At 45.2% G+C, this 10,511-nt stretch overlaps 1 protein-coding gene across 1 annotated transcript in view; it reads left to right on the top strand.

Moving 5' to 3' along the window:
* Window positions 1-255: 255 nt before the first annotated feature.
* LOC103581482 (nucleolar GTP-binding protein 1) overlaps window positions 256-10,511 on the top strand; it is a gene marked incomplete at its 3' end in the record, with an annotated part of 21,660 nt that continues 11,404 nt past the window's right edge. Inside the window, exons 1-6 of the mRNA XM_008563302.1 lie at window positions 256-334; window positions 2,150-2,320; window positions 6,050-6,153; window positions 6,234-6,370; window positions 7,854-7,954; window positions 9,702-9,794. Of these exons, the coding sequence (XP_008561524.1) occupies window positions 287-334; window positions 2,150-2,320; window positions 6,050-6,153; window positions 6,234-6,370; window positions 7,854-7,954; window positions 9,702-9,794 (654 nt within the window). The remainder of the gene's footprint in view (window positions 335-2,149; window positions 2,321-6,049; window positions 6,154-6,233; window positions 6,371-7,853; window positions 7,955-9,701; window positions 9,795-10,511) is intronic.

Genomic DNA, 10,511 nt, shown 5'->3' with positions numbered 1-10,511 from the left:
GACCGGTTCCGAAACTCCGGCCGTGACGCCGGGTGCTCACGGTTGATTGGGCCCTAGTGAGACGTCTGCGGATGACCGTCCCCCACCGCCCCGGGAAAAACCCCAAGCGGGACGGTGCAGGCGCGGGGGAACACGCGGCCCGCCCCGCCCCACCGACCTCCGAACCGGGCGGGGGCGCTGCGCGACGCGGGGGTGCGGCTGGGGCACGACCTCGGCCGGAAGTCCCGCCCCGCCCGAAGGCGGATGTCCGGACGCCTCTCCGCGTCCCGCGTGCGCCTCAGCCAGCATGGCGCACTACAATTTCAAGAAAATCACGGTGGTGCCGTCCGCCAAGGTAGGGGCCGGGAGCCTTGCCGCCGCGTCCTGTTCCTCGGCCACGGCGAGGGGTCGCGTCCCCGCCGCTGGGCCGCGTCGCGTTGAGACCAGGGTTCCCCGAGACCGAGTTCTCTCGAGGCCAGGGTCCCCTCGAGAGTAGGGGTGCGGGTGCTCGAGGCTAGGGTGCCCCATGATCAGGCTCCCTCAGAGGCCAGGCTCCCCCTGAGACCGGGGTCTCCCCGATGCCAGGTCTCCCCCGTGACCAGGCTCCCCCTGAGACCTGGGTCTCCCCGATGCCAGGTTTCCTCCCTAGACCTGGGTCTCCCCGATGGCAGGTCTCCCCCCGAGACCAGGATCCCCCTCGAGAGAGGAGGGTCCCCGGAGGGCCGGGGAGGTGCCCCGGGGTCAGGAGGCGCCTTCGGAGTCAGCTCGTCCGTGGATGGTTCGACAGGTCTCAGTCTCCGAGTCGCCCTCGTCCTGCCGCGCTGGGGCCCCGCTCGCACTCCACGGGCGTCCGCCTCGCGGGCCGTGCCCTCGCAGGCGCAGCGGGCGCCTCTTCCCCGCGTCTCTGGTCTCACCCGTCTCTCTAGCTTGTTGAAGGGATGTGCACCGAGTTTTTGTTGCGGTCTTTGTGCATGTGAGTGACCTATGGAGAGAACATTAGGATGTGTTAGGAGTCCAGCGTCCTCCTTCTCTTGTCTTGGGTGCGACTTGTGTTTCTAGAGGACAGATGAGTTCACTTACGTCTAGAAGATGGGTGATGCTGATCCTTTAGTGATTGGAAGTGGAAAAAAACCCAACACACCAGGAAAGTATGGGATGCGGCTTGTTCGAGTAGCTATTGAGTGCGCGACAGGCCAGTGCGCCCAGTACCGTGGTTGCAAAGTGCACCAGACATGGTACCTGCCCTTTGTAAAAAGTCATTTTCTAGTACCAGGAATACGAACACTCGCTGTGGTGAGTGGGAGAGCCATGGAAACCTGATGAAATAGGTGCTTTTGAACAGGCTCCTAAGGATGAAGGAGGTGTAGACTCCCCTAGAAGAGTGTAGATGAGATCGCACGTGTAGGCACAGGTGCGGACGTTCGTGCCCTCCTAGTACTGACTGTGCTGTGATCACCTGTATCCTTTCTGTCACTGGACCCTGAATTCCTTGAAGGAAGGGACAATGTCCTACTCATTATTTTATCTTTAGCACCTGAGAATCCCTATCATCCTTTGTAGAAGAAAATGACCAATACGGTTGAGTTAATGAAAATGTTCAAGAGAAAAGCAAGTAGTTTTATATGGCTAGGCCTGTGGGATGGTGGAGGCACCGGGATAGAGTCCTTACTCAAGAGAAGCAGGGACTGTGCACTGGAGAATTCATGCAGAAATCTTTTATATCCTCAAATAGTCCTACGTTCTCCTAGGAAATGATAAACAGTGGATTTTAGTTCTACCCATTATTTTATGTACTTCAAAGATATGTGTATTAAAATTGAAATTGAAGGACTGTTTCTTTTTCACCACTATTTTTTCTGATTTATGTTTGAGTTGTCTGCTTACTTAAGTTTCAGTGGTAAAAACCTAAAAGGTGTTTGGAAGTTATGATAGCATCAAGAAAGTATGGTGTAAAATTTATTTCAGCAGCCATTTGGTGAGTGTTTCTTAAAGGCCAGAAACTGTAAAGAAGAGCCAAGTTTTTTACAAACGTTTAGTTAGAAAAAATAAATTTTTGTAGTTTAAAATGTAGTACCATTAGGTGTTAGTGTTTTAAGAAGCTTTCAAATAAGCAGATGAAAAGCAGATGTTTTTGATGTAATTGTGTCTCTGTTACTTTCTTTAATTACAGGACTTTATTGATCTAACATTATCGAAGACTCAACGGAAGACTCCAACAGTTATTCATAAACATTACCAAATTCATCGAATCAGACATTTTTACATGAGAAAAGTCAAATTTACTCAACAGAATTACCATGACAGACTTTCACAGATTCTAACGGATTTCCCCAAATTGGATGTAAGTGACTCTGGGGGCATGTTATATAAGTGTGTGAGCCTTTGGATAATCAGTATTTAACCAGTTTGTTGTATTCATCTGACAGAAAGGGAAAGAAAATAATTGACTTGTCAGCTTACTAAGTAAGTTAGTGGCACAGCTGGAAACAGAATCTGGGTTTTGGATTCCTTAGTATTGTTCCTTTTTCCTAACCAAACCCCACCTAAGGTGGCCTAAAGCTATCTTTTCAGGCTTTCTTTGTAACCTTTCGGTTTGCAGAGCCAACCCAAGCTATATGGAAGCTGTGGGTCATGGACTCAGAAGCCTGGATCCTCTGACGGCCACCAGCTTGTCTGGGCTTTATTTCCTCTTCCTTCTTTCTGAGGCTTCTTTTTCCTCTGGGCTCAACTTGGGTCAGAGGCCTAAGATCACCACTGTGTGGTCTTGTTGCTTTGTGGTCAGTTCAGCACTGACCATTTTCTTCACTGGGAAGAAGTGATCACTTGGGGAGCTGAGGCTTCTGCGTTAAGCCAGAAAAGCTGAACTCCTTCCTCTGCTGCATGTTGTAAATGCCTGTTTTTAGCTGTAGAAAAGTGAGCAGTGCCTGGCTGAGTCTATTAACAAAGTCTTATGAAGTCCTGCATAGGATCATGCTGCTGCAAGGTATTCGAGGCTGTGAAGGATGCAGGGATTAGCAGTGCAGTCTTAGAGCCTAAATTTGTTATTGCCCCCCAAACAGTTTCTGAAGATAGGTGAAGGCAGAAAGAAAAGGTTGGTTAATGTGACAATACTTGCTTTTATACTTAAAAAAGTAATAATGGCTTATTGAAAAGAATACAGAGGTATTTAAAATAAAAATTCCCCAGGACAGGCACTTATTCATTTTCTCTCTCTCTCTCTCTCTCTCTCTCTCTCTCTCTCTCTCTCTCTCTCTCTCTCTCTCTCTCTCTCTCTCTCTCTCTCTCTCTCTCTCTCTCTCTCTCTCTCTCTCTCTCTCTCTCTCTCTCTCTCTCTCTCTCTCTCTCTCTCTCTCTCTCTCTCTCTCTCTCTCTCTCTCTCTCTCTCTCTCTCGGGCTGGACACTGGTGCTCAGTAGATGCTTATTGAATGAATGGGTGGTTTCTTGGGAAGGGTCACATATGGGAGAGCACCTGGGGATGAAAAAAGAGATTAGGAATGAAATTAATCTAAACTGATTTGATGTTAGGAAACACCTGATTTTAGCAAACAACATTTTGTTCTAATGTCAGATTTTTGTGGTTCTTTGTAAGAAGCTTTACCTTTTTCATCCTTGGTATTATTTTTTATACATTAGAGGTAGGAGAATTCAAATGTGTGAACACTCTGTTACTGTTTTTTTAAAACTGGAATTAGTTGTCTGAGAACGGTTTCAGAGTAGAGAGCTAGATTAAGTTGTCATTCATTGAATGCTTGCTGTGTGTCTGGTACTGTTCTGAGCACTGGGAATACAGCAGTAATAAAAGCCCCTTTCCTAATTCTAGGCAGGGGTGGAGGCATAGGGGTGCATAGATTGTAAACATGAAGATATGTTGTATGTCAGGTGAAAGAGGTGAAGACAAGTAAGGGGAGTGGGAAGCATCGGTTTAGGGAGGTGGAGCAGCAACTGGAGGGGTGAGTCCTGCAGACAGCAGGTGCAAGGGCTTTGAGGTCAGAGAGACCCCCGGAGGTGGGTGTGNGATTGTAAACATGAAGATATGTTGTATGTCAGGTGAAAGAGGTGAAGACAAGTAAGGGGAGAGGGAAGCATCGGTTTAGGGAGGTGGAGCAGCAACTGGAGGGGTGAGTCCTGCAGACAGCAGGTGCAAGGGCTCTGAGGTCAGAGAGACCCCCGGAGGTGGGTGTGGGAGAGGGAGGATGCCAGGAGATGGGATCACAGGTAGGGGTGGGGCATGGCAACTTGGGTAAGACTTTTTAAGAAGGCTTTTGGGGGGTTTCTGGACTTACCTTTTAGATGATGCCTGGCCTTCAGGGGGATAAGAGACCATTGGGAGATCAGTATGGCAATCCTGGTGCAGGACTGAAAGATCATGGTGACTTGGATGACTGTGGTAGTGGTGAGGTTGTTGGGAAGTGGTTGGCTTCAGGATCATTTGAGGGGAAAAAAAATAGGAGATACTCATAGATTAGATGTGGGGTCAAGAGAGGAATGGATGTCACCTCTCCCCCAGGGTGATGGAGACGGAGACTCAAAGGGTTACTCAAAGCCCATTTTTCCTGAGCGATGAGAGGCCCAGAAGGGGTTAATTCCAGGAGACGACTTCTTCAAGAGAGATGCATTCCTCGGAAAATAACCCTGTACTAGGTTTTCCTCGGTTTTTATTGTCCAGCCAAAAAGTTACAGAAAAGAACACAGGTGGTTAATCACTAAACAAACTGGCTACATAACAATTTTCATTAAAGCAGGTACAACTTAAAAATAGTTTAAGCAATTTACCATCAAAGGAGTCATAAAACTAAGCTGTGTGTCATACAAAAGAACCAATGAGATAATCGTTATGGCAACACTTAGTTCCCTAGGAAACTTAGAGAAGCAGTTGAAAGTGAAATTTGGAATCAACCACTAATTGGCAGAATAGCCTTGAACCTTTTAACTCACATACTCTCATAATTAGGTTTAGCTGCACCAAGGGCATCTGCTCTTAGCAAGCACTTTTGCTGTGTTACAGTTTTCATATCTATACCACAGACTTTTTAGTCCTGTGAAAGTTTTCTGTTTTTTCCCAAGCTTAGCATTTCTATGTGCAATACTAAAAGGTTAGGTTATTCCTTAAACTACAAGGCTTTGGCCTTGCTAAAACTAAGGACTGTGGTCCTACTATGCTACAGCCTAAACTAAAGGGCTTTGGCCCTTCTAACAGCTAAGGGCTGTTGTCCTACTAGAATAAAGATCCTACTAAGCTACAGCCTGATCTAAGGACTGGTCCTTCTAAGGGCTGTGGCCCTACTAGGCTAAAGGTTAAGGCTCTGTGAAATACATGTGCTTTATTAATGTTAGTACCCTCCACAAATGGAGATGACTTTGAAGTTGTGGGCCTTAGCACCTTGACCATGTTACTTAGAATCTGAGATCACCTAGGAAGTGAGTATAGAAAGCAGAGTGCGGCGGGGACTGGAATGTTTGGAGCTGGGCTTTGAGGCCAAACCAGCACAGGAGTTAGAGAGGAGAGCAGGTGTCCAGGAAACCAGTTAAATAAAATGCTTCAGGAAGGGAGAAGGGTTGCCCTTAGTGCTGCTGAGAGGTGTAGAGAGATGAGAAGTAAGAGCTGGAGATGGGGAGGTCACTGGTGAGCCATGGAGTGGCTGGCAGAACTGGTGAGAGAGAAGGAAAGAAGACCAGTGTCCCTTTTCCAGCATCTGCCAAGAAGGGACAAAGAAATGGGGCAGGAGTTGGAAGGATTGTGGGGTCAAGGAGTTTTAAACTTTTTAAAAAAGTCTGGGGAGTAACAGCCTGTTTGTAGGCTGCTGGGAGTGGTCAGGCGGAAGGCAGAATTTCTGGAGCTGAGGTCCTGAGAGCAGGAGGTGGTAGGCTGTTGTGCACGTGGGGCACTCTGCCACCACAAGGGGACGAGGATGAGCGGGTAGAAGGGGTCGTTGGCCTGGATAGCGGGGGTTGGAGAGGCTCTGCAGATTTGAGGAGAAAGAAGAAGGAAATTATTCTCTAAGGGCTGTTTGCATGTAGGGATGAGACACTGTTGGACCAAAGTGACTGCTGTCTGCTTGTTTGTTACAGGATATCCACCCATTTTATGCCGATTTAATGAATATTCTCTATGACAAGGATCATTACAAGTTGGCTCTAGGACAAATAAATATTGCCAAAAATCTAGTAGACAAGTAAGGCATTTTTTACTATGGTTTCTTTTAAGTTATTGTCAAAAGTGGGGGAAATCTTACATACTCGCTCTTTGTTCAAGTGTTGCGAAAGACTACGTGCGGCTTATGAAATATGGGGACTCTCTGTACCGCTGCAAGCAGCTGAAGCGGGCTGCCCTGGGGCGGATGTGCACTGTCATCAAGAGACAGAAGCAGAGTCTGGAATATTTGGAACAAGGTACTTGTGACACAGAAGCAGAAACGGTTTCTGGTGTGTTCTGTTAGGATACTTGATCCTTGTTGAGGACTTATTCTTGAGGTGTTTGTCTAGATCATAGGGTCAAATTATTTTTCCTAGCCTAGCCTATAAGAAATTCTAATGGGCTGGTTATTATTGAAAAAGTGCCCAGCACTTACAATGCTTACAGATTAATAGCACTATTAAGAAAATTTATGCTTTTCCATATTTAACAGGTAAGACAAACAAATTATGAGAAAACACTGAAAAATATCTAGAAGTGAAATGGCTCATAGTTTTACCTGTTATTGACATTTTTGTTATTTATAATGCTTTTATTTATAAGGACAATTTCTGAATTAATGTAGTAGGATTTTATTGAAACAGTTACTTGCCTTTTTACATGCTTGTGTTTTTACACTACAGATTGTAGGTTGAGTATCCCTTGTCTGAAATGAGTCCAGAAGTGTTTTGGATTTCAGACTTTTTTGGACTTTTGAATATTTGCATATACATAATGAGATAACTTGGGGATGGGATCCAAGTCTGAAAACAAAATTTATACATCTTATGCACATAGCCTGAAGGTAATTTCATGCAATGTTTTTAATAATTTTATGCATAACAAAGTTTGAGTACATGAGCCATCAGAAAGCAAAGCTGTCACTGTCACAGCCATTTACGGGGATAGTCTGTGGTCGTTTGGGGTCACCATCATTCCTGATTCTGAGTTTATATGCTGCCAATAAGCAATCATTTTCTCACACTTATTCACAGATCAGTACTTAACAGTAGAAACATGACAAACCACTGACAGTCAAAAAAATATTGTGTCAGGTATGGAATTTTCCACCAGGCATCATTTCGGTGCTCAAAAAGTTTTGGATTTGGAGCATTTTGGGTTTTTGGATTAGGGATGCTCAGCCTATATTTTGACTCATTTGGTTTTGTTCTTCCTCCCCCTGTATCTTGCAAATAATTTTTGACAATATTTATGATCCCTGGATGCTTTGAGAGAGCTTTCACACAGATCTGTTCGTCTCCATTATGGCTCAGTGGGTGCTGCTCTGGACCTGTGTCTGTCACAGACTAGGCAGTTGTGGAAACAGCCCATGTTGTAGCCAGGAAGTGGTGGCACGCACACTTAAAAAGATGCTGTCTTCCAAACACTGTCTTGCTTCATAAGAAGCATTTTCAGACAGGTGTTTTGGGCCCCACCTTTGACCTATTGAATCAAAATAAAGTTGGTGGGACCTAGAAATATGATTCTTGGTATAGCCAAATTTGGGAAGTGCTATTGAATATCCCATTGATCTCTGGAACAGGTCCTTCATTAATTTATATTTTCTCCATCACTTTTGCATTATAAAAGTTAGCATGAGGTGAATGTAATTACAGGCCTGGAATGTATCTAAGTTGAAAAGGAAATTTCAAGCAAATCCTAAGCTTTGAGTTTCTTAATTTTTGAATTTAAACTTCACAGTGCGCCAGCATTTATCCCGTTTGCCAACAATTGATCCAAATACGAGGACTCTGCTTCTGTGTGGGTATCCAAATGTCGGGAAGTCCAGCTTCATCAATAAGGTTGGTGTGTTTTCTATTACAAGGCAAGAGATCTTAACCGTCTTTGGTCAAAGTGCTGAGTATTTTGACTGCGTGAGATTTAGGATGACCTTGGTAATGTTTTCGGCTGACTAGTTAGTCCTTGAGTAAACATTACCCTGGTCAGCAGGAGGACCTGACACGTGAGCACACCTGAGTTCCTCTAGGGGAGGATTAACTTTGTGAACCTAGATTTATGTTGCTATTACCATTTCTTTTGAGAGAGCTTTTCACAGTGTATCAGCGTAGTCTGGGGATGGTCTTGCCAGAGGGGTCCCCATGGGAAATGGCACTCCCTGAACTAGTTAGTCCTTGAGTAAACATTACCCTGGTCAGCAGGAGGACCTGACACGTGAGCACACCTGAGTTCCTCTATGGGAGGATTAACTTTGTGAACCTAGATTTATGTTGCTATTACCATTTCTTTTGAGAGAGCTTTTCACAGTTTATCAGCGTAGTCTGGGGATGGTCTTGCCAGAGGGGTCCCCATGGGAAATGGCACTCCCTGAGCTGGGGTCTCCCTGTCTGCACTGCTTGTTGGGTGATTTGTCCCCTGGTTGCTATGTCACCTTTCATGTAAACTCTGTGGTCCATTGTAGTGGTGAGTGGCTGAGTCTCTCCTTACTTGAGTGAATTTATTAATTAGGATTCATGGGTAACATTTAAGTAACTCAGTAGTGTTTCAGGACAGTTTAGCTGAGCTCATGGAACCTGAAAAGAGTAGAAATAGCACTTAAAATGTCAATTTGCAACCAGCAACAGCTCATGTACTGAAAAAAATGTTGAATGTGTATGGCTTACTTGGTGCCAAGAACACTTTTGCTTTGGGGCTAATTTACAGGCTTTGTCTACAAGTTGCTATGACACAGTGACCAGCAAAGGTCTGCAGGTCCTCGCTGACATTTCAAATCCTTGTAAGCTCGGACCCTGCCACGACTGGCCAGAGCTCTGGGGCTAATGCAGTCAGGAATTGATTAATGATGGGGATGTGTTCTAAAAAACGCATCGTGAGGCAATTTTTTTCCTTGTATGAACATCCCAGGGTGTACTCACACGAACCTCGATGTCGCAGCCTACTGCACACCTAGGCTGCCAACCTGTCCAGCATGTTCCTGTACTGAATACGCTAGGCAGTCGTAACATAGTGGTATTTGTGTGTCTAAACATACCTTAACATAGAAAAGGCACAGTAAAATATGATATTATAATTTTATGAGACCACCATTGTGTGTGCGGTCCATCATTGACCAAAACTTCATTATGGGCACATGACTGTAGAGCAGCCACTGGCCACAGGTGACTTTTAAGTTTTAATTTAAATTAAACAAAATAAAAAGTCGAGTTGCTCAGTCACATGAACCATATATCGAAAGTTTGCTAGTGCAGATGTAAAACATTCTCATCATCACAGAGAGCTCCGTTGGGCACTGCTGGGGGAGGAGGAGGCAGGAGGTGGGAGGGTGAGGGGGATGATGGCCATCCCCCCAGTGCTGGGCTACCCTCGCCTTCTTGACACCTTCCGGGTCATGCTGGTATGAAGGAAGAGGAGCCCAGCCATGGATGGAGGCTGGTGTCTGCTGTCCTACCCAGTGCAGTCAGGTGAGGTCTCTTGCATTTTGTTCCTGCCAAAACTAGTCCTGATAACCTCCGGATGCCTGTGTTCATTGTGTGAGGGGAAATGAGGTGTGGAGCTCTGGTAATTGTGGGAGTGTTGGTGGTTTTGTTTAAGGTGACACGAGCAGATGTGGACGTGCAGCCCTACGCCTTTACGACCAAGTCGCTGTTTGTCGGGCACATGGACTATAAGTATCTCCGTTGGCAGGTGAGAGTCTTCTCTTCAAACACAAAATGAGCATCTTGGGGTTTTTTTAATGGAATTTGACTTTGACGATTTCTAGAGCGATAGTGTTTGTCCAGTTCATAGTGTACTTAGCATAGAGGCAACTGAGCTCATCCTCTAGGGGGGATAGACCGGGTCACCAAGAGCCTGACATTTCCCTGTCTGTCACCATGAAGAGACCTCCTCTGAGCTGGGGGTGCTTGGGGCAGTTCACATTTCTCTGATATAACTCAATTTCCAGTGTGGACTTCTGCATGATGTTAACAGTGTGCCTGTGAAGAAGTGAAATTCTGTGTGTCTTTTCTACCTCTGTCATTAGACATGGCATATACTATTCAAAAGCATAAAGCGATCTGTTTCCACAGTTAAATTTGATAAATGGTTAACGTAATTCCTGAGACATGGGAGAGTTTGCCACTTATTCTGGTTATATTTTATGATGTCACTAATGAACAGAGGAGTCATTGCTCTCAAGGTCATTGGCCAGCTCTTCAATGAGCTCTACAGGCCCCACCTACTCTTCCTTTTTTTAAAAATGATTTTGGAATATGTCCTTTCTCTCACTGCTTTGTTTTATTTCATCGTGGTCAAGTGGAGGGAGACCTACACATTTATTTATTTATTGTTTTTTTTTTTTTAAATTTATTTATTGAATCCAAATTGATTGTACATATTTTTGGAGTTCAACATTGAGATATG

Source organism: Galeopterus variegatus, unplaced genomic scaffold, assembly GCF_000696425.1.
Source record: "Galeopterus variegatus unplaced genomic scaffold, G_variegatus-3.0.2 Scaffold13166, whole genome shotgun sequence".
Lineage (NCBI taxonomy): Eukaryota > Metazoa > Chordata > Mammalia > Dermoptera > Cynocephalidae > Galeopterus > Galeopterus variegatus.
This window is presented reverse-complemented; position numbering and strand designations above follow the sequence as displayed.